At 37.7% G+C, this 23,360-nt stretch overlaps 3 protein-coding genes across 5 annotated transcripts in view; 1 reads left to right on the forward strand and 2 right to left on the reverse strand.

Annotated features, from left to right (window-relative positions):
- Positions 1-23,151, forward strand: part of LOC100562963 (olfactory receptor 14A16-like) — a 37,258-nt gene extending 14,107 nt beyond the window's left edge. For 2 of the 3 annotated variants that reach the window (XM_062957225.1, XM_062957223.1), the window contains exons 2-3: positions 20,407-20,592; positions 22,093-23,151. In XM_062957225.1, the coding sequence (XP_062813295.1) occupies positions 20,519-20,592; positions 22,093-23,062 (1,044 nt within the window). In that variant the 5' untranslated portion in view covers positions 20,407-20,518 and the 3' untranslated portion in view covers positions 23,063-23,151. Of the gene's footprint in view, positions 1-19,784; positions 20,593-22,092 lie in introns of those variants that run through there. The other variant, XM_062957224.1, reaches the window with a different exon arrangement.
- On the reverse strand, positions 948-3,246 carry LOC100563162 (olfactory receptor 5AP2). The gene has a single exon (XM_008116471.2). The coding sequence runs from the start codon at positions 2,440-2,442 to the stop codon at positions 1,504-1,506; it is 939 nt and encodes a 312-aa protein (XP_008114678.2). The 5' UTR covers positions 2,443-3,246; the 3' UTR covers positions 948-1,503.
- LOC103279793 (vomeronasal type-2 receptor 26-like) lies at positions 3,245-12,866 on the reverse strand. The gene is made up of 4 exons (XM_008116548.3): positions 11,135-12,866; positions 9,771-9,998; positions 8,843-8,969; positions 3,245-7,618 (listed from the first exon to the last, which is right to left on the reverse strand). Exons 1-4 carry the CDS (start codon positions 11,990-11,992, stop codon positions 6,702-6,704), a joined length of 2,130 nt encoding a protein of 709 aa, XP_008114755.2. The 5' UTR covers positions 11,993-12,866; the 3' UTR covers positions 3,245-6,701.
- Positions 23,152-23,360: the final 209 nt, after the last annotated feature.

A 23,360-nucleotide genomic window follows, 5' to 3' on the forward strand; every position in this document is an offset into this window, starting at 1 on the left:
TGAAACAGCAGGGATGTCAAGGGGGGAAAGGCTGACTACCCATGAAAGGCATAACAAGAACCCTCCTGACTGTTGCTTCTCCTCTTCCTCCGTCCCCCTGAGCAGAGCCATTCCATGTGGCACCTGGAAGCGGGGACATCTTGGTGCCTTTGTTTTTAGGCCTATTCCTGGGGTTATTTGGGGTGCTGATTCAGAAAATTGCATTGGATAGACCACATCAGCTCAAAATTATTAAAAATGACTTTCTCTGGCCGAGCAGATGGTGACTACTGGGTGGCATTTGTTCTTTATTAGAAACTAGAGCTGATGTGGTCTATCCAATGCAATTTTCTGGATCAGCACCCCACATAACCAAACTGAACTGACCAAAAACTGATTTGTAAACCCTTTGGTACTAATGTTGGAGTGTGGTTCCTGGTCAAAGTGGTCTCTGGTCAAGTGGTCCCTGAACAAAAAAATGTTGGGAACCACTGCTTATAGCAACTGAATCAGTAACCGCTGTGAAATTTACAGCTGCCTTTAGATAGATTTTTGTTCAGCTGAGTTCCATGTTGCTGAAGAGACTGCTGAAGTCATCTTTTATTGTTCCTTAGCAACCAAGGGTTGCATCTACACTGTAGAATTAATGCTGTTTGACATCACTTTAATTGCCATGGTTCAATGCTATGGGATCTTGGGATTTGTAGTTTGATGAGCCACCAGCATTCTTTGGCAGACCTTGTAAAACCGAAATACCCATTGTTCCAGAGTATTGTGTTATGGCAATTAATGTAGTGTTACCTGTTTATAGAATATACCCTGTTTATATTTGTTAGAAACATCTTTGTTCCATTTTTAAAAAATCAGGGAACTGCTTCTGATACTTACCAGGAAATTCTGAGCCATTGCAAAGATAAGGGATATAGAGGAATAATACAAAAACTCTCAACTGACTTGTAAAGTTTTGTTTATTTTTTTCTAGAACATGGACATTTTGGAAGTATATTCAAAGTATATTAAATGCATAATGAAGTTAATCACATTAAATCCTCACTGATGTTAATAGGACACATCACAACACATTGTCCATTAAAAGGTAAAGGTTTCCCCTGATGCTAAGTCCAGTCATGTCTGACTCTGGGGTGTGGTGGTCATCTCCATTTCTAAGCTGAAGAGCTGGCGTTGTCCATAGACACCTCCAAGGTCATGTGGCCGGCATAACTGCATGGAGCGCCGTTACCTTCCCGCCGGAGCGGTACCTATTGATCTACTCACATTGGCATGTTTTCGAACTGCTAGGTTGGCAGGAGCTGGAGCTAACAGCAGCCACTCACGCCGCTCCCGGGGTTTGAACCTGGGACCTTTCGGTCTCCAGCTCAGTGCTTTAACGCACTTCGCCACCAGGGTTCCATAACATTGTCCATTACTATCCTGAAATCAAAGGGACATAGACATGGTTAATTATGGCTGGATCATACCCAGTCAATAGTCATTTCAACTTTGGAAACTGAATCCTTTCCCCTGCTATTTTCCCTGCATTACTTTCTTGAATACTTTTTGCACATCCTTGTTCCTCAAGCTATATATGATTGGATTAAGCATAGGTGTTAGGATGCCATAGAAAACAGGCAAGATCCGGTCCTGTTCCTGGGAGTAGCTGGAGTTTGGACGTATGTATGTGAAGATGATAGTTCCGTAATATATGTTCACTACGGTCAGGTGAGAAGCACAGGTAGAGAATGCCTTCAGCCTCCCTTCTTTTGTGCGGATCATAAGGATAGCTACAACTATATAGACATAAGACACCAGGATAACCAGAAATGGACCCATGATCACACTTCCGCCCACTACAAAAGTAACAATTTGGTTGACCTGAGTGTCTGAGCAGGAGAGTTGGAACAGAGGTGGGATGTCACAGAAAAAGTGCTGAATGACATTATCCCGACAGAAAGACAGATGAGACATCAAGCCAGAGTGTACCCCTGAGTTAGACAAGCCAAGAATCCAAGCAGTTGCTGCAAGAGAGGCACACACTTTTGGACGCATCAGCACATTATAGTGTAGCGGGTGACAAATAGCTGCATACCGATCATATGCCATGACACCTAGTAGGAGGCACTCAATCCCACCAAAGGAGATGAAGAAATACATTTGGGTGAAGCAACCTGCTAGGGAAATTGTCTTTTCTTGGGAAAGATAATTCAGAAGCATCTTGGGGACAGTAGACGTTGTGTATCCAATATCCACCACAGAGAGATTGAAAAGGAAAAAATACATGGGATTGTGAAGTCTTTTGTCCAAGCTGATCACAAGCAGGATAAAAATGTTCCCAATCAAGGTTACGAAATAAATGACGAGAAAGAGACCAAAGAGAGAGAATTGCACCGCTGGTTGGCTGGAGAGTCCTAGGAGTATAAATTCAGTGACAGTCGTTTCATTCACCATCTCATGTTGGGACTCCATCTGTAAGAGGATTTTGTTAACATACGTTTAGCTATCTTGTGGATTTTGTGCAGAATAAGTAATCCACTGTAAAGAATTCAAACAGTAAAATATTTTTCTTGTTCAAGTTTCCTATTATTCAAGAGACCAATTTTTCATTATTTTTTTTTACATATTATCCCATCTCTGTCCATTTGGTTCTATACAGTGGTACATAATGGCTCAAGAGCCATTATGTCAAATGCTAGTGATTTTCTAAACATTTCCTATAGCACTGTGTATTTTGTCTTAAGAAAGGCTTCCTCAATGTGCTCCTGTCCAAGGTGTGTTGGACTATAACCTTAGATAGTCCACAACTATTAAAGTAAAGACTTTCTGCATATATTTCAGATTTCAATATTAATGTCAAAAGTACGTAGTATGATCTTACATAGGATATGCGCTATATTAGAACAGTAAAAACATATAATTGTGGTCTATCTAAGGTTATAGTTCTTAGATACTATTTAGTACAATGCATGAGAAAACCTTTATCTCTCAACCTCATTCGCTTCATTTTATAATCTGGAATGAGAATCATTGTGTCTTTTTTGAGAATGAATGAAAAATGTTAAATAATATTGGCTGGAATCTTTTGAGCAGTTAAAATGCATAAGCATCATAGTTACAGTGCTAGACAGTTAATTCTGCCACAATTATCTCAACTGAGTAGCAGCTAACTGATGTTCCACCTTATCCTATGAGCAATATTTTAGTGTGACAAGAAAAAGTAGGACCCCTTATGCACTTCTCTCTTATGTTGAAGATCACTTGCATGAGAAGTTGGTTGGGACCATCACCTGGCCGCTTCCTGATCAACAGGGGGACAGACCCCTCCCTTCAATTGATTGCAGTGGCTATATCATATAAGGATTATGGGAGACTTTAATGGTTCCTATAAATCCCCTAAACTAGGGTATTTGTAGGGATTATGAAATTAAAACAATCACAGTGTGTAGCAGTCAGAACAGACCCAACAGGATTCCATCCATGATATATTTCTGCATTATATCATCAACTCATCTGCTGATATGTGGAGGCATAATGCCTCTGATTTTGCATGTGAAAGATAGCCAGTTTGACACATAAATATTGATAAAGTTCCATGTCCTTGAATTTGCTTCAGTCCCTTTCTAAAGCCAAATTGGCAGCCCTATTTACACGAGCTTACAAAGAATTCAGAAACAATAGTAACTGTATAATAACTCATTCATTATATCTTACCTGTTCAGCAGTCTTGAACTTTTTGTTTCATTGCAAGCAATGATCAATTGTTTTCATCCTGGAGAAGACCTTGATACCGACCTGGAATGATGTAAAATCTTTCATACCGACCTTAATAGCTGTTGTATTTTTGCCTTCTTCAAGCCCACGTTACTAGCATTTCAGGTTAGATAAATATTCCAGTGAAATGTGCTCAAGGGGATTGCGTGCTGCATGGAGTCTTGACTCATATGATTATTTTTTTTTACAGTGGGGATTACGTATTTTTTGTCAACTGATTTTTTCCCCAATACTTTTAGGTACAAACTTTACATGAACTCAATTCCCAGCTTGGATTTTCTCTATAGATTCCAGATGAGTAATTTTTCAATATCGCTGCAAGCATGCAGCATCTATCTGCCTTGGGAAATAGGACCAAGGTTCCTGGTTTAGCAAGTACACCAGTGCTCTCAGTATTCTGTCTGCTTTAAATCCCAGTGACAAATGGAATGATATTATGAAATATCCATCATTTTGGCACATTCCTGAACTTCATTTTGTTAGATAATGAGAGAATAGAGGTAATCTACAGCAGAATTGGCATAGGGAAATTGACTTCAAAGAAACCATAATTGGTATGAAACTGTTGGCCATTCCTTTGTAGGATCTAACAACTGATTTATTTAAATTATTTTACCATTGCCTTCTGAGAAAAGGCATCCTAAAGGCAACCACAAAGTAAACAAACAAATAACATTTAAACTAGAATGAACATCAGCCAAAACCAAGTAGTAGAAAGACACAATTATGAAATGAAAATGGTCTTATATTAATTTAAGAATATTATGGAATATTCAGTTTCTTAACTTTTTGTTGCCTTTGAAAATAATATTTGCAGCTCATGGTAGAACACTGCTTAAAATGGGGCCATCACAAAAAAAACGAATAAGCAAACTAATAAGCAAACTAACCAACTAACAAAAATATTTCTTGTTCCAGCCTATCCAATTGATGTTATTGGTTGGTATGTAAATTGAATCCCTGTGGCCAATCATGTGTCTTGCTAGATTGTCTTATAATAATCTTGTCTTAAAACTTTTTAGTGCTTTGAAGATTGTCAGTTCTGATTCTGTAGCACAAGAGTTATGCATTCTTGGTATCTTATCTGATTAATGCCTCTTTTGACAAAGTTGTCTTCCAAAACAAGTTTCATGCTCTCAATAAAAAAGATCAATCAGAAGCAGAGAGGAAATTTTCAGCCTCTCTTCTACCACGCATTGAAGAGCAGAAGAGTGAGATCTAACATTTTATTTTTGTCACCCAGCAACATGTACTTTTCCCATAACGATTCCCATCATTATATGGAAGGCTCCTGATTTCTAATAACTACATGACACAGCTACATTGTTTATTATAGCAACTATCAAAAAAGTGGGACTTGTTGCACCTTAGAGACTAAGCTTTTATTATGATACAGATCCACAAAAGCTTACATGTTCAAAACCTTATGACATCTTTAAGATGTCATAATGCTCCTTGTTGCTCTGACTTTCAGCTATTCCTTTCTATATCTGTTTTCTGAAGATAGTGCTATATACTATCCTATTAACTTCACAAATTACTGAGCACTATATTTGAAACTGAGAAGGAGAAGAAAGAACTTGGTTTTTTTAATGATCACAGGACTTGGTCTCTAACCAGCTTAGATTCTACAAATCATAAGGGAAAAAATATTATATGGTGTTTCAAAACACTTGCCCATCATTCTTGCACATTCAGTTGAGAAAGAATTATATTGAGGTTAGAATTCATTTCCCCCAAATTAGGCAAAAGTGGAGAGAGAATTCCCTTTGTTTATTTTCCTTTTTCATGAGTTCTTGATTTACAGTCTTCTAAATGCGCCTTTCAAAATTCTGTTGCGCAATGAGGGTTTTCACATAATGTTTTTATTCCCTTTCCCCCCCTCTTTGAGCTCATTTCAGGCCAAAGAAATGCTTACCCATTTTAACCTGCATGTATTTTGTAAAAAAAAAAAAAAAAAAAAAAAAAAGATTTCCTTGGTGTATTCCTGCACTTTTCCCATTTCTGTGAGGCTCTGGGAGTGAATAATGGGTTACAAGAAAGGCAAGTTGCATTGATTATTAGAAATTCAAGTAAAATTCTGTTCAAAACAATAAGTGGACCATGAGAGCAAAAGAAAACATTTATTTATTCATTTACTATATTTCTACCCCACTCTTCTCACTCAAAGCGGCTTACCACTATGGCAAAATTCAATGCCGCATTACTCATATAAATAAACAAACACATGGAGTAATAAAAACAGATAAAAGCATATAAGTACAATTAAAACATATTAAAAAACATAGTGCCTAGACCCATATGATTTCTCGGATTTTCTCTTACATCACAACTGCAAAGTACAATTACATTTTTACATCACAACTGCAAAGTACAATTACAGACTTTTCAAGTACTGTATTTGTGCATTCCCCGTTTTTCATGGTAGGAGATTCTCTTCTTTCTTATTTGGAAACAAAAATGGGAAGTATTTTGTTTCCATCAGTGCTCAGGATGGGCACTAAGTACAAGTGATGATTTACTGTTTATTTAACAGACAGGTTTATCTATCTATCTATCTATCTATCTATCTATCTATCTATCTATCTATCTAACTGATTTCTTCATGTTCATAACAAAGGAGACATCATCCCACACAACAACAGCTTTATTTTAGAAGTTGCAATTATTTGTTCACGAAAAAGGCCAATCCTTCTGCTTTGACAAACACAACTGGTATCTGTAGTGCCCATAAAAATGGTTGGAAATGGTTTAATATAGAAATGGTTTAAAACACCAAATGTTTTAAAAGATTAACACAGCTGGAGTGCGTGATGGACTGATGTAGACATCAATACCTGCAGTGACTCTTGCCCTTATATCCTTTCTAATATTGGAGGAAATGCAACAACTGCATAAGCCAATCCATTAAAAACCCTTTCTTCTGCAAAATTCCAGACATGGGACTATAAATAATGTCACTCAAATAACTGAGCTCTGTTTTTCCTTGTCAAATATTCTTTGCTGTTTAACTCAGGCTTCAGAATAATTATAAAGCATTTGGGGAAAAAGATACAGCCCAGTAAACCAACACTAGAAAATAAGATAGAGAAGATCTCCACAGCCACCATGTATTTTCCCTTGGTGCTCAGATAGCTTGGCACAAAGGACAACCACACACTGCAAAATACCAACATACTGAAAGTGATGAATTTGGCTTCATTAAAAGCATCAGGCAACTTCCTAGCAAAGAAAGCTACCACAAAGCTGACAACAGCCAGGAGTCCCAAGTATCCTAGAACACAATAAAACATAAAGGTAGATCCTTCATTGCATTGTACTACTATTTCTTTAGGTGAGGAGTACTTATCAAAATCTGGAAATGGAGGGGCAATACTCATCCACACAGTACAAATACCAGTTTGAATGAGGGAACAGGAGAGTACAATACAAATTGCCATCCATTTCCCCATCCATTTCCTTATCTTGGATCCTGGTCTTGTAGTTATGAATGCTAACACCACTGTAATGGTTTTTGCCAACACAGAAGAAATAGCAACTGAGAAGATGATGCCAAAAGTGGTTTGCCTCAGGAGGCATTTTATTTTGTGGGGCTGGCCAATGAAAAGCAATGGGCAGAGGAAGCAGAGGAAGAGAGAGATGAGCAGAGTGTAGGTGAGATCTTGGTTGTTGGCTTTAACAATAGGAGTGTTTTTGTATTTAATGAATATTCCTAACACCAAAGCTGTGATCATGGAAAATGAAAAAGTCATAAAAATGATAATGATGCTCAAAGTTTCTGCATAAAGCAAACAGTTTAAAGCCTTAGGAATACAGTGGTCTTGATTGCTACTTGGATATTGATCTTCTGGACACGGGGTACATATGTTCATGTCTACAGGAAAAAAAGGAAGGAAGGAAGGAAGGAAGGAAGGAAGGAAGGAAGGAAGGAAGGAAGGAAGGAAGGAAGGAAGGAAGGACACTAAATATTTCACCTCAAACAAGAGTGCATTCCATTCAAAAATTATGCTTTTTTGTGCAAAACACATTTCTGCTAAAATACATTTTCAAAAATGCATGTGGTTTTTTTTTTTGCAAATTAGTGGCATTTTCTACAATTTTGTATTTAAAAGATATGTTTCTAGAAATAATGTTTTGTATGAAAATTGTGTTTTATATAAAACAACATTTATAAAATTTGTGTGTTTTTGGCAACAATGGGTTTTTATGCAAAATTTTACTTTTTCTACAAAAGCAAAAATTATGAGATAAAACCTCACATTTTTTCAGAGGCCCGTTTGACATTGAGCGGAAAGCTCATTTGCTTTTGCTCATCCAGCATTCATATACTAAAACAATGGGCTCAAGAAGAGGTATTTTCTAGGAAATATGAAACCATGCCAGACAAAAGCTTATAACATTTTATCAGAAGGCACACACTATGGACAAAAATGAAACAAACATCTCCTAACATCCATAACATATCACAAACTCTCTGTTTATGACTTTTATGTTAATTCATTCTAGTCTCCAACACTATCTGGCTTTAGGGTTTTTTTGAAAGGAGATCACCTGAACTTGATTGTCTTTTACTAAATGTGTGTTTATTAACTAATATTCTATAAGGAAAAATAAATGTGTAAATATTTATTTATTTATTTATTTACAGCATTTATATTCCGCCCTTCTCATCCCGAAGGGGACTCAGGGCGGATCACATTACACATATGGGCAAACATGCAATGCCTTTTAACATAGAACAAAGACAAGACAAACATGGCTCCGAGCGAGCCCCGAACTCATGACCTCCTGGTCAGAGTGATTCATTGCAGTGATTCAGTGCAGCTGCTCTCGGGCCTGCGCCACAGCCCGAGCTGTGTTCCAGAGCATGATGTTGATTTTGCTAGTTTCATCTAAATAACCTTTTCCTTAATTTAGTTTACTTTGCAAGAGATTGTGTAATCTAAACTAAACTATTGTATATGTACCTAGGATATTATCCTATAGCTTCTTTACTGAGAGTAAAGAACTACACACAATAGAGTTTATTTATGAGTAGACATCCATAGGAGTGCACTATTGCTGGATTTAGTTTTATGATGGTGTTCCTTGCCCTTACCGTTTTTATCAGAAATCTTCCCTTCTGGGCATGGTTTGCAATCATAGCAACAGAATGGCTCCATTTCCTTTTTCTTCTTAACTGATCCTGGGTGGCAATTATCATTACATACTGAAGAGGGTGCCATCTGTCCATATAAACAAGGATATATAAATACTTGGTGAATGCAGTTCCTTCAGAAGGTATAAACGAATGGAATCAGATGTAGGCATTTACTCTTTGCACCAGACAAATGGTATGACTTGAGAAATGTCCAATAGACTAGGATTCTAATCCCTATTCAACCATGGAAAATCAGTTGGTAACCTTAGGCAAATGATAGTCTCTCAACCTAAGAGGAAGGTATTAGCAAACTTCTGAATACATTTTGCCAAGTAAACCCTATAGTATATTGTCATAACTCAGAATTGACTTGAGGATACATAGTAAGGACAACAATCCCCAAATGTACCCTTGCCTTTTCAAATTGCAATGACAAAAAGCTTCTCATGTTGACATAATACTTCCAAGGAGGATCAAGTCAAACTTTGTTAGTTCTGTAATCCAAAAAAGTCTACTTTCAGTGGTAGGAAAATGAAGTAGTTGTATCTTTTGTGATAAAAGCATTAATATTATGGGGATAATTTAGGCGATGTCCCTAAATGTTTGCAAATAAGACACAGAAAACAAACTGGAATGCAAGCAAATTTAGGTTTAATGCTACACAGGGAGGATAAAAAGTAGAAATGGAATATAAAAATGATATTTTTTAAAAAGAGGATTGAAACCTTGCAAAATATTCTTTTTTTGTGTATAGTCAGAGTCATAGAGGCTTTTATGCACTTGGAACAACATGCTATGTATATAGTAAAAGAGCTTGCACTATGATTGAAGTTGGGACTTTCATCCCTCAGATTTCTCTCCCAGACCAATATTATCCATCACCTACCTGGTTGAATGTGTGGTACCATGTGATGATCTCATCATTAATGGAGAATCTTCTGTCTTGTGGGGCCCATGGATCTATCCTTCCTACTTTCACCCTTGAGAAAGATTTGTTTGGGAAAGTCACCCAATTTATAATATCAAATCCACTTTGCAATTCACCTTTATCATCCAAGGACATTTGATCTCCAGCACTATTGTTAAATGAAATTCTCTTCAGGGAGGAATGAAGCTACAGGACAGAGGATAGAAACAGCTATTTCAAAGTATGGAAAGCAAGAGATATAAAAATAGCTGTATTATTTCATGCTGAGGTTTATTCATCAACTATTTCATATAAAATACAAACACCCATAACTTAATGATAGCAGTGTAAATGTCACTCCAAACTACAAGCATCCCATGTCAGTTGCCAAGAGCAATAAATCATTATTGTTATTCCGGAAACTTGCTGAACATTTATTTATTTTAGGTCATGATAATAAAAAATAAGTGAAATTCTCCCTAAGAATGAAGTTGCACTTAAAGAAATAATAGCAATCAAATCTACATGATGAACTATTTATCTATTTCTCCCTCCTTCTCGCCTATAATAATCTTTAAAATGTGCTATTTGAAGTAAAATATTAATATCTACCTTTCCATCTGGACAGATCTATAAGGTAGTCGAGATGCAATAAATTATACACACACACACACACACACACACTGACCAAACCACCTAAACCTGTCAGAGTCAAATATAACTGACGTACCTTTGTTACTGGAATTATTTTAAAAAGAAATCATTTTAACAATCTCAATCCAACTCAGTAGGTATATAAAGTGCAGCCACTGATCCACAATCTGAATAGAATGGTATGCTAAATCCAGAATCATATACAAGCAGTCCCTAAGTTACAAACAAGGCTTGTTCTTAAGTTAAATTTGTTTGTAAGTCAGAACAGGTACTTTAAAAAGTGTACTATATATATATATATATATATATATATATATATATATATATATATAAACTTTGGATGGCATAGGGTAGGATTTACACCTCTGTGTGGTGTTTGTTTGGTGTCTGTGCCATTTCAGAAGATTTCACCTCACTTTCTATCCCTGTGATAATTGAATTTTGAAAAAATTGACTTGTGGAAACAAGGATTGGTGAGAAGGCTTCAGTGTAGACACCTTTCCCCCATCATAACTCTTTCACAAGTGAATTTCCCTTCCTAGGGGTAGATTTTCCTCTCACTTCCTGTTGTCTCACCCCTGTTATTAATTATGTGAGTCATTTGTAAGTCGAACGTTTGTATCTTGGGGTCTGCCTTACTGGACTTTATGTCACATGGCAGGAGAGCTGTTTTAGTTGTGATATCATACCTGCCAAGGTTGTGGAACTGGAGTTGGTTTTGCCAGCCTATGCCTGGAATTCCGTTTGTACATGGCCTGCAAAGCATGTGCCACAATATAGACAGCATTGTATATACTATAGCTTTGGGGAGTCATGTTCATTTCAAAAAAGGGTCCTGAAAGACTTTGCAGTTTTTCTTTCCCAGTGCAAGTCCCATTGCCTTCTCTGTATTCATTGGATTCTGAAAATAAACAGTCAAAAGCTTGCTCCCAAAAGGGCCTGATGAAATTGTCTCTGCTTTGTGAGTGTGGATGGATACCCAGGAGGAAGTTTTGGAATCCCAGCACCTCATTGGAGTGAACTGCAAAAGACAGGGCTCCTTGGAAGACTTGGATATCCCAATGCCTGTGAAACTGTAATGCTGGGAAGTCCCATTGGGCTGTCATAATCCAGACTCTGTCTAGAGTAACTGTCACATCTCCTGTTTGTACCAGTAAATATTTCAGACCTAAAATGGAATGTGTCTCTGCATAAACAACAAGTGCCTTTACATTGTTATCTGTGAAAAGATGAAGTTTTCTTTCTGTCTGTAAATAGACATCATGTAATTGAGAAAAGTCTGTTGGAGGAGGCATTCTGTCAGTGAAAGCAACACAGATTCTGTTCAGAGAAAGCATTGGTATCAAGGTCTGCACAAAATTCTCTCCTTTGTCATCATCCAGTGTGACGATCCCAACCCATGTCCATTGGAAATGCTTAAGGAGTTCAACAATCCCCCAGTATTGATGTTGTTCATTGGGGACTACACGATGTATAAAAGGAAAGTAAGCTTTAACATCCAGCACAGGACCAAATAAATAATGAGAGACCTGTGTAAAAGGAAACATATTGTTAAAATGGTATTGAGGTTAAATATTGTTACAGATAAGGTGCATCTTAGTAATGTTCTATATTTCTTGGCTTCTCTTTTCTTCTCCTTTTCTCCTTTTGATTGTATCTGGTTTTTGTTCCCAAAAATACCAGAATCTGCATTTGTACACTTCTTGTGTGCTTTAAATTTGTTTCTGACTGTAACCATAAGATAAACCTATAATAGAAGCAGAGCCGGCCCTAGATATTTTTCAAGTGTAGGCGAACAGAATTTTGCCCCCCCCCAAGCCAATCACTGAAAAATAAAAGTGTTGGATAAGCGAAAATGTTGGATAATAAGGAAAGATAAAGGAAAAGCCTATTAAACATCAAATTACATTATGATTTTACAAATTAAGCACCAAAACATCATGTTTTACAACAAATCAATAGAAAAAGCAGTTCAATACATGGTAATGTTATGTAGGAATTACTATATTTGCAAATTTAGCACTAAACATTGAACAAGGATATAGGGCAGTGTGGACTTAGATAACCCAGATAGCCCTCAGTATTAAAAAAAACCCTCTAAAATCAGGACAATAAATAAAGAACAACACTCTGAAAACAGAAGAAATCCAGACAGTAAACAATCAGGGACAGCTAACTCCTCCCAAAAAAAGATTCTCCCAGGCAAGAAGAAGCCAGGCCTTGAAGCCACAGGGCCATTAAATGCTAATCAAGGTGATTAATTACAACATTCACACCTGCTTCAAAGAAAAGTTCTTTCTCCCACCCTGGACCTTCTACAGACAGATATATAAACCCCACATACCTAGCTTCCAAGTTCCCACAGACCTCACAGTTTCTTTTTTTAAAAATATTTTTTATTAAGTATTTTTGCATACAGGTTTAAAATAGTGGGGTTCAAAAATGGGAGAGGGAAGTAGGGGTAGGGAGGAGGGGGTGGGCCTGGGAGAGAGGTTATAGAAGAGGAGGGAGGAAAAAGGGGAAAGGAGGAGAAACAAAAGCAAAGGGGGTGGGTTTTAGGAGGGTGGGAGGGGGGAGGGGGCTAGAGAGAGGCCCGGGAGAGTCGGTTGAGTCTTTGGATGTCAGAGAGTAGTCCCCTTGTGGTGTCGGCTAGTCCATGGGTAACTGTCCATTTGGGTGGGGGGGGGGGGGTCCGTTTGCCTCCTGAAGCGACATGTTGTGTTGCTAGATTTGTATATTTCTGTTTGTTCTTATGGAATTTCTTCGAGGTATGTCCGTCTTTTCCTTATGTATTCTTCAAATATTGACCAGTCGGTTTCTTTTATTGGTTGTCCATGGTGTTTCTTCATCAGGAAGGTTAGTCTGTCCATGGTCTTTATTTCCCATACTTTTAATAGCCATTGATTGATTGAAGGGATCTGGTTTGTTCTCCATAGTTTGGCGAAGGCAATCCTGGCTCCTATAACCAGATAGTTTAGAATTTTTTCCTCATCTGTGTTCAATTTCAAATTTTTAAGGCCCAATAGGTATAGTTCTGGTCTCATATGTAGTTTCTTTCCCATTATTTTTACACATTCTTCATGGATTTTTTTCCAGTACCTCTTTGTTTCAGGACAGGACCACCACATGTGGTAGAAACTGCCCTCATTCACCTGGCACTTCCAACATTTTATTTGAATATTTTTGTTGTAATGGCTTATATTTTTTTTGGAGTGATGTACCATCTGTAAATCATTTTGTATTGATTTTCTTTTAAGTCGGTTGCATATGTGTGTTTTATATTTTTCTTCCAGATTGATTCCCATTCCTCATATCTTATAGGCCTTCCTATGTCTTTGGACCATTGCACCATGCTTCCCTTAATTTGTTCTTCCTTGGTATTCCACTCCAAGAGTTTCTTATATATCTTTGTAATTAATTTGTTTTCAGACTCTAGAATTTTGTCCCATTCTGAGTCTTTCTTCATGAAGCCGTCTTGTTTATCCTTACTATATTCTTCCTTTATTTGCCTGTAGTGGATCCATGATAAGTGACCGAATGATTTCAATACTTCTTCTTGTGATTTTAGTACGTATTCATTTTCTTGAGTTGTGAGGACATCTCTGTATGTGGGCCAGTTTATGTTGCTTTGGATACTCTTCTGAGTTATTGCTAGTGGCGATAGCCACATTTGAGTTTTGGTGAACATTCTTATTTTATATTTCTCCCATATGTTGTTTAGTGAAGTTCTTATTATATGGTTTCTGAATATTTTCTTATCGTTTTTGTCTGCTTTGTGCCATATATATAAATGCCAGTCGGCTTTTAGGTCGAAACCTTCTAGATTTAAGATTTTCTTGTTCTTTAGAAATAGCCAATCTTTGATCCAAGTTAAGGCACAAGATTCGTAGACCTCACAATTTCTGAAGGCCCCGAAGGTGGGTCTGCGCCGGCCGGAAAGCCCAGCACGGGCACCGGGAGGCCCAGTGTGGCTACAGGAAGGCCCAAAAGAGAAGAAGGTGGAGAGTGGTGCCCTCTTCCCAGGACGATGGCGCCCCTGGGACGATGGCGCCACAGGCAAGTGCCTAGTTCGCCTTATGGTTGGACCGCCTCTGAATAGAAGTTTCTTGGTGATATTTGTTCAGAAGGGGTTTGCCTTTGCTTTCTTCTGAGGCTGAGAGAACCCAGTGGGTTTGCACATTTAAGCAGGGATTCAAATCCTGGTCTCCAGATTCATAATCCAAAACTCAAACTGTTACACCATGCTGGTCCTCTTTCTACTTCTGCTTCACAGATACAACTGTGGAGAGGCATAATGAGAGCACTGTCCCCAAATAAGAATTGTTTTCCCTCAAAAAAAGTTCAAATTTCTACAATTACCATAATTTAAAACTTCAGTAGAACACATAAAGGCAGAATGTGGGCATCTGAAGGAAAGGATGGGCAATGTGACCAAAGGAAATGGATCATAGAATCATAGAATAATAGAGTTGGAAGAGACCTCATGGGCCATCCAGTCCAACTCCCTGCCAAGTAGCAGGAAATCGTGTTCAAAGCGCGTTCTAGAAATGAATGAATTATCTAGAAACTGAACCAAGGGGAGGGAGCTTATCATCATCATCATCATCATCATCATCATCATCATCATCATCATCATTTATTCCTTTCCTTCCCGCTTTTACCCATGGGTGGGATTCAAAGTGGCATACAAAAGTTTAAAATACACAACTACATATACATCAATACGTAAAATACATAATCAACTAAAAACATCATACACCAATTTAGAAAGTAATCCAATCTGAACACTCCATATATAACAATTAATAACTTACAACAAATACCATGAAAGTTTCCCTAACCTCAGGCCACTGAGGTTATTTGTAAAAATAAGTTATGCAGCTCCTAAGACATTCCATTTTCATAATGTCATGTCGCAGTTGCCAGGACCAACAAAACATTCAAAGGTAAATATTAACAGCAGTTCTCTGGCAGTGCCTATTATTGTTCATCTGGGAAGGCTAGCTCCACAGGAAAGTTTTAATTTCAGAAGGCCATTATTGAAAGGCCATTAAGGGGGAGCGCATGATTGTACTTCTCTAGGAAGGGAATTTCAGAGCCACGGAGCCACCACTGAAAAGCCACCCCCCCCCCCTGTTCCCACCAACCATACCAACCGCACCTGTTATTGTGGTGGAACTGAGAGAAGGGCCTCTCTAAGAGAAGGGCCTCATTTGGTGAGGCAAGATTCTTATTGGGAGATGTAATAGTGTGCCCCCTACAGCTATACCCCTATGCTTCTCACACACCAATAATCAGAATGCCACAAAGATGTGGCAGTGTTTCAAAAGCCACATACCTCATATACATGTCCTACCTGTGGAATCTTATAGATGCCTAAGAGAGTAGCCATATAGAGTGAAGTTTCTGAATCAAGTCCCCCAATGACAGCTATCATATTCTTCCTTGTGTCACATTTGTAGTTTGGTACAATCCTTTTCAGACAAAAAAGAAGATTCAAGGTGGTCCGATAAGTCATCTTGACATTAAAATAACTGTCATGGATGTGGAATCCCAAAGTGATATTGGGTAAAATCCTAAGATTTTCATTCAGCTCTTTGACTGCAAACATGAAGGCCAAGACATGCTGGTAATTCTTCACCACTACTCTGAAATAAAAATAGAGGTAGTATTTTATGGATATTGTATCTAGTGTAATTAAGTTGTTCTGGTAGACTTCAGTGATTTACAATATAGTTTTCAATATCCAGTGATTTCAAAGCCCATGTCTATCCTGCCTACATATTAAGAACAAGATGAGGCAACAGGAAGTGAGAAAAATCTACCCCTCAGAAAGGAAATTCATGGGGAAATTCATGGGGAAAAGATGTCTCCGCTGAAGCTTTATCACTGATCCTTATTTCCACAACAAGTTAATTTTTTTAAATCCAATGATCACAGGGACAGAAAGTGAGGTGAAATCTCCTGAACAGGGGCACAGACAGCAAACAAACACCACAGGTGTGTTAACCCTTCCCTATGCTATGCAAAGCTAATATATTGTTACCAGTAATCAAACCTTATTAAGTTTGTCATTCAAAGATGCAAGAAAAAACAAAAGCAACAATGAGAAAGTGCCTACAAAGTAATAAAAGAATTGGTAAAAGAACAATTAACCGAATATAGTGAAAATGCGAAATAGCAATAATTGAGATCTACATTTAGTTACAATCTGTGCTGCAACAGAAATGGAACACATAGATCACAAAATACAGAAAAAACAAATAAGGGAAAATTATAAGCACCACAGCAGTAAGTGATATAATAGACAACTTTGTAGATCTAACGAGCAATCTTGATATAGGGTGGGATATAAATGTTTTAATAAATCATAAAGAAGAATGGGAAAGCAAGAATTCAAAAACACACAACAGTATGCACATTGCATGTTCTGTAACAGACCAAACACATTTAGGTAATGCTAATATTAAAATATTAAGAAGATTTACTTTTTAACCCTGTTTTCTGCTTGTAAGAATTTTAGTAAGCTGCTCATCAACCTTTCACGGAAATAAAACATTCCTTACATGGGATCTTCAATAAACATTGCATCAGGGTGCTCATTAAAGATTATTGTATCAAAGAAGGAGAAGAATTGAGATGAGATGCTACCAATGATGAGATCACCTTGCTGGTAGTATTCATGAGGTATCCGGAGAAGTTCTTGAAAACAGCAGGTAATAGGAAGTGCCTGGCATTCACTTTGGGGCAGAAGAAGAAAGCATAATACCAGTAGCCATAGGAAGAGAAATATCATTGCAACCATAGGGGTGAATCCTTCTCTCTCAAAGCAAAGCCCTCAGTGCCAAACTAATTTATTATCATCTAGTGGCGGTTTGTTTAGAATAGCCCAGTTCTAGCATCTCCTGGTCCTGCTAGGCAATGCTAACACAACACGGTTGGTAAAAACTAACTCAAACTGCCAGCTTGACCTTATCTACAGCCTATCCTTCTGAGCTTTGAAAGGCAGAAGGGCATATATTCTTCATGTTTATTTCTTATTTTGTTCATGCCTTATTTTGAGATTAGTAATTGAAAATCCATTCTATTTTTTGATGAGATAGAAGCTCGTAATAATTTTAGTTAATGACAGGCCTTAGAATTACCTCCCCAAAGTATTCAGTGGAACAACTGAAAAAACATGTTGACTAGGTTTCATTTACATCTCTTCCAATGTGGAACGTGAAAGATACATAAGCATTATGGAATTATCTGGGGAGGAAATCAAGATAGATATTGTTATTATGACAGTCCTTGAAAAGTTTCTGGAATACTTTGAGTGGTTTGGTACAGGTTTGTTTGTTTACTACACTATGTTGTATTTCTCTTGAACAAATGCATGACGAGGCTGAAAGATGAATACTCTGAAGATGCCGGCCACGGATGCAGGCGAAACATCAGGGAAGAATGCTACTGGAACATGGCTGAAAGGCTTCGACAACACAATACTTTATGTGTCCATGTCCTTGGAAAACTGCACCCTAGGTGTTTTCACTTAAAATCAGGAATGACCTTAATGCTTGGACAAACTGGACAGTTTTCATCCAAACTTCAATCTGCTTCCCCTATTTGGCCTCAACACATGCATTCCTGTCAGAAATACTTTTCAAAATTTAAAAAGCATTAAAAAGGTTCCTTTTATTTTGTTCTCTGTGAATCAGAGTATACCACAGAGCAATGCATAGGAAGAAAGTAGACATACAGATTCCAGCTACATTGGGTCCACAAACATTCACACACACATATATAGATTCACTCCTCGTGATGCATACATTACCATTTCTTCTTCCTTCTCTTGGAAAAGAGACCTCGCAGTAGGCCAGATTGTGTTACCAGCAAATCTGCCATTCTACAATATACCATCTCTCTCCGTACCTTGGAGAAGAGTGGTGGGTGGATCTGACTCCTCTGGTCTGACGCAATTTTGAAATAGTGAAGTGTCTCTTATATAGCAATATTTCTGCTGATGTTGTTCTGAAAATTGTACATGAATGACAGATAGCTAAAACATTCTGACACCATCAGTTCCTGGACAGATGTTGGCTTTGCTTCCTTAAATGATAATTGGTTTTCCTCCTAAGGAGCATTATTTGACTTCTTTAACTGATGTTGGTTTTTCTTTTTAATGTAACAAACCATTGTAAACACTTATTTAACTTAAAAGAGTCATTGCCTTTGGTTAGCAATGGCTTTTAAGATCAACTCAGGGGGTTCTGTGGTTTTAAGTTTGAATATGCATTGAATATATTTGAATGGTTTTTAACTATGAATGTTTAAATATTGTTTATATTTAATTATGTTTTCATGTTTGTATATTTGAATATTTTAAATTGTGTGCTAATACTTTTTTATTAAGTCGCTTTGAGTCCCCTTCAGGGGAGATAAAGTGGGGTATAAATAAACATAATAATAACTAGCTGTACCCAATCATGTGTTGCTGTGGCCCAGTCTGGTTCAATGAAAAAAACTCAGAAAAGAGTTCATCCTCCCACCCTGGACCTTCCACAGATATATAAAGAGAAGCCTCCCACAGGATGGTAAAACATCTGGGTGTCCGCTTGGTAGCATCCTTGTTGCATGTAGTTTCTGAAATCACTTCTGACACACTTTCTGTGGCTAGGCCTCAAAGCCTCGACTTTGCGTAATTCCTCATGAATGGATGGGGCCTAGCCTCCCCTTGCGGCCCCGCCCACACCAGTTGCTAAAGGGTGGAGACTGCTTGGCAGTTGCTTGCACCGTTGCTAAGGGGAGGAGCTGTCCGTTATGACGGTTTCTAAGAGAGGAGGAGAATGCTTGGCCATATGTCATATTACATGACATTCCTGCACAGCAGGGATTGAACTGGATGGGCCTCTTCCAACTCTATTATGATTCTATGATTTTATAAATGGTGCTCATATTCCTGAACTCCAGTAATGGGCTCCCATGTACCTCCAGTGATCCTTTTTCCCCTGTCACTGTTGCAGTGACAATTTTTTTGTCATTTCATATTATGAAAAATGCCTAGGGTGACTAGACATTTGATGGAAATATCTTCACTCTAGTCAATCCCCTTTAGCCAAAGACAGATTCCGTCATTGATTTCCTAGGTATTATGAAGGACCATCTCTCAGTAGAAAGGATTCATAGCTTTCATATCTGTTATTTTCCATAGGAAATGTAGGAAATTCCATGTGTAAATGCATATGTTTCACAGTGCTCTCTGACCAATGTAATGGTTCTCTTGTCATCTTAGTCAGATGATCTTAGAGATCAAAGCTCAGATGACATGCTATACCTAAGGGATGAGTAACTGGTGGATTGTATATGGTCTGCCTTACACACTGATAAAAAATTGGACTTTATCAACATGTAAAAAAAAACTCTGAAAAAAATGAATTGCCAGGAAAGACCCCCATGTTTTTAGGTCTTTCTGAACCCAGTGTCCACAAAAGCAAAGGGAAATTGCTTTTACAGATTCAGGGCACAAATTAGGAATTTCTAGGTACCCTAGGATCATTAAATAACCCTGGTATTTTAATGGCCCATATGAACACTTGCCCTATCTCACAGGGAGGTCATGTATTTAGTCTTGACTTTTTGCATTATGATATATTGCCCAGATATAGGTACATAGATAGGTAGATGAAAGATATAATCTCTGAGAAAAATCCTAGACTAGAATTTACAAATGAGATTTTTTTTACACTCAGGAATAAGTGAGATGTATTCATTGTCTGATCTGCCTTGAAGAAGTGGATAAAACAATATCCCATGGGGAATGAGGCAAAATACAACACTGATTTCTGATCAGATGTGCTGGACTCATGGGATCAAAATCCTCTGAAAAGCCTTAAAAGAGGTTCCTTCCAGGCATGCTGCAATTATATGTAGCAAGTAATGCTCTCACTGACATTTTGTTCCTGTTTTCTTTACATATCAGGTGTTTCTACTGCATCTTTTGCAAAGGGTAATAATCAACAAAGCACCACATTTTTTCCTGATTATTGAATGATTTCAAATGGTGGGGACAGATTGGCTCACACCACATTGTTATGAAAAGCGGCCAAGAATCTGCATCTTACAGTGCCTGGGAGGTGTGCAGTGATGAGCTGTTTAAAGTATTTGGGTAAGTGTAATTGATGCCTGCTTTTTTGCGAGAACTGTATTCCAAATTTCACTATCCTCTACCTACCTATCTTTCTACCTTAACTACCTACATATTCTAATATCTTTTTGATAGTTCTTAAATGAGAAATTTGAATGTAAGAAGTTGTATACATCCAATGGTTTTGTATAGAAGCTGTAAAGTATACAGTAAAGCTGTTAAAATATTGGAAATCATTGTCATTGACTTCTTGTTTATTTGCTGAAACTGTTGCCAACATTTCTGTGCATATGTGTTTGTTTGTCTGCTGCCTGCCTGCCTGTCTCATTTATCCCTCACATCATTTTCAATAGTTCCCGAAATAGGAAAAGTAGAATGGACCAAATTCACTTTCTGTAGTTTTATATAGAATTAACTCTCACAGTCAAGGATAACAGTACAGTTTGAAATGGACATATATCTTCTCTAAGTAGTTTTAAAAAAAATGAACAATAAGAAGTTATAGCAATTTTCTTCCCACTTCAGGAAAATCCTGAAGGATGTATAAAGAAATAGACAAAAAGAAAAGGAAAGGGAAAGAAAAAGTCATGTAGCTAGTTGCACCTTTGAGACAAACAAAGTTATATTTTAAAATGAGTTTTTTCTCATATCAGTGCACTGATGACATGATATTGAAATTCTCAAAGCTCTGTGTGGTCTTTCAAGTATTTTGTAAAAGAGATAAATGCACTTTCCAAAGCTCAAATAGGCAGAGAAATGGAGATAACTAGATGCACAATCTCAGAACAATGTTTTATATGAGAAATTTCAATTATGAGGTATAGAGCTGTTCTGCAAAGGATAATTGCAGGTCTACATCTAGGTCTAACATTGTGGATAAGTTCTGTAATGGCTAAAACAAACAACTGCCAAATCTTAAGAAGAGATTTAAGAGGTCTAAGAATTGGGGATATGTTATGTACAGGGTGTCATTGGGATTGTTCTCATTGTGTTCCTCTTGCTAATGCTGTTTAGAAAAGATATAATAAGTCTATGCTGTAGACATCTCTGAGGAAACAAATACAAATTTTCCTCTACTGATGTGGGAAAATAAGAGTTGTATATTCTTCAGTTTAGGAGCTCTGACGGCAAAGTGTGTTAAAGCACTGAGCTGCTGAACTTGCAGACCGAAAGGTCCCAGGTTCAAATCCTGGGAGCGGAGTGAGCACTCGCTGTTAGCTCCAGCTTCTGCCAACCTAGCAGTTCGAAAACATGCCAATGTGAGTAGATCAATAGGTACCGCTCCGTAATGGTGCTCCATGCAGTCATGCCGGCCACATGACCTTGGAGGTGTCTACGGACAACGGCGGCTCTTCGGCTTAGAAATGGAGATGAGCACCAACCCCCAGAGTCAGACATGACTAGACTTAATATCAGGGGAAACCTTTACCTTTTATTCTTCAGTTTTATTAGACAGGCCTGGCTAAACTTAACTATATATCTACCAGCAGACTAAAAATTATTTGCTTTTTCTGTCTACAGGTATTATATGTGGATCGAAGGCAACATGTACAATCTCACCTCCATATCTGATTTTCTGCTGCTGGACTTCTCAAATATCAGAGGACTGCAGATCTTGCACTTCTTTGTGTTCCTAGTGCTGTTCCTGATCACAACAATTGGAAATCTTCTCATCATCATTGCAATTCTCACAGATTACCAGCTACACTCCCCCATGTACTTTTTTCTCTTCTGTTTGGCTCTGGTGGACCTTGGTTCAGTTTCTGTCATAATACCCAAATCTATGGCTATGTCCCTCATGAACGACAGGTCAATATCGTATTCTGGATGTATAACACAAGTTTTCTTTTCCTTTTTTTTTGGAACATCAGATTTTGTTCTCCTCAATATAATGGCACATGATCGCCATGTTGCAATCTGCAACCCACTCCATTACGAGAGAATCATGAATAAGGCAGCCTGTGTTAAGATGTTAGCGATTGGGTTGATTATAAGTCTGATTCATGCCACATTGCACACCATTAGCACCTTTGTGAATACCTTCTGTTCTAATAATGTCAATCAGTTCTTCTGTGAAGTTCCACAATTATTAAAACTCTCATGTTCTGACCTATATCTAATTGAAGTAGGGCTTGTTGTTCTAAGCCTCATTATAGCATTAGGATGTTTTATCTTTATCATCATCACATATGTTCAGATCGTTGCTGCAGTGCTCAAAATCCCCTCTGTACATGGTCAGAAAAAAGCCCTCTCCACTTGTGTTCCCCACCTCACTGTTGTCTCTTTACTATTCATCACTGCAATGTTTTCTTATGCAAGGCCTCTTAGTGATATATCTTCCAGTCTAGATTTGAGTTTTGCTGTCATGTATTCCATAATTCCTCCCATGTCAAATCCATTCATTTATAGTATAAGAAACAAAGAGATCAAGAATGCTTTGAAGAAAGTGTTATATATGAAGCTCATTCCTGCAAAACCATCTTTAAGATAATTCTGTGACCATCAGTTTGTATGATCTTTCACATGTTAATGTTTCTCTCTTAATGAGTAACTCTACAATATAAAATTTTTATTTAAGCATACAAAGGCGTCTTGGGCGTTTCTCTTTGTTCCCTCTACTTTTTAATTTTTTCACTTATTCTGTCAGTTAAATCTGACACAAAAAAGTTGGAGTTTCACAGAACCAAACAGAAATCTGTCTCTTATGTATTTTGAGTATTTATGTTCCTCCCTTACTCCTTTCCCCATTGATTTGAGCCACTGTCTTTTGTCTATCTTTCTGTGTCTCT

This window comes from Anolis carolinensis, chromosome 6, assembly GCF_035594765.1.
Source record: "Anolis carolinensis isolate JA03-04 chromosome 6, rAnoCar3.1.pri, whole genome shotgun sequence".
Classification (NCBI taxonomy): domain Eukaryota; kingdom Metazoa; phylum Chordata; class Lepidosauria; order Squamata; family Dactyloidae; genus Anolis; species Anolis carolinensis.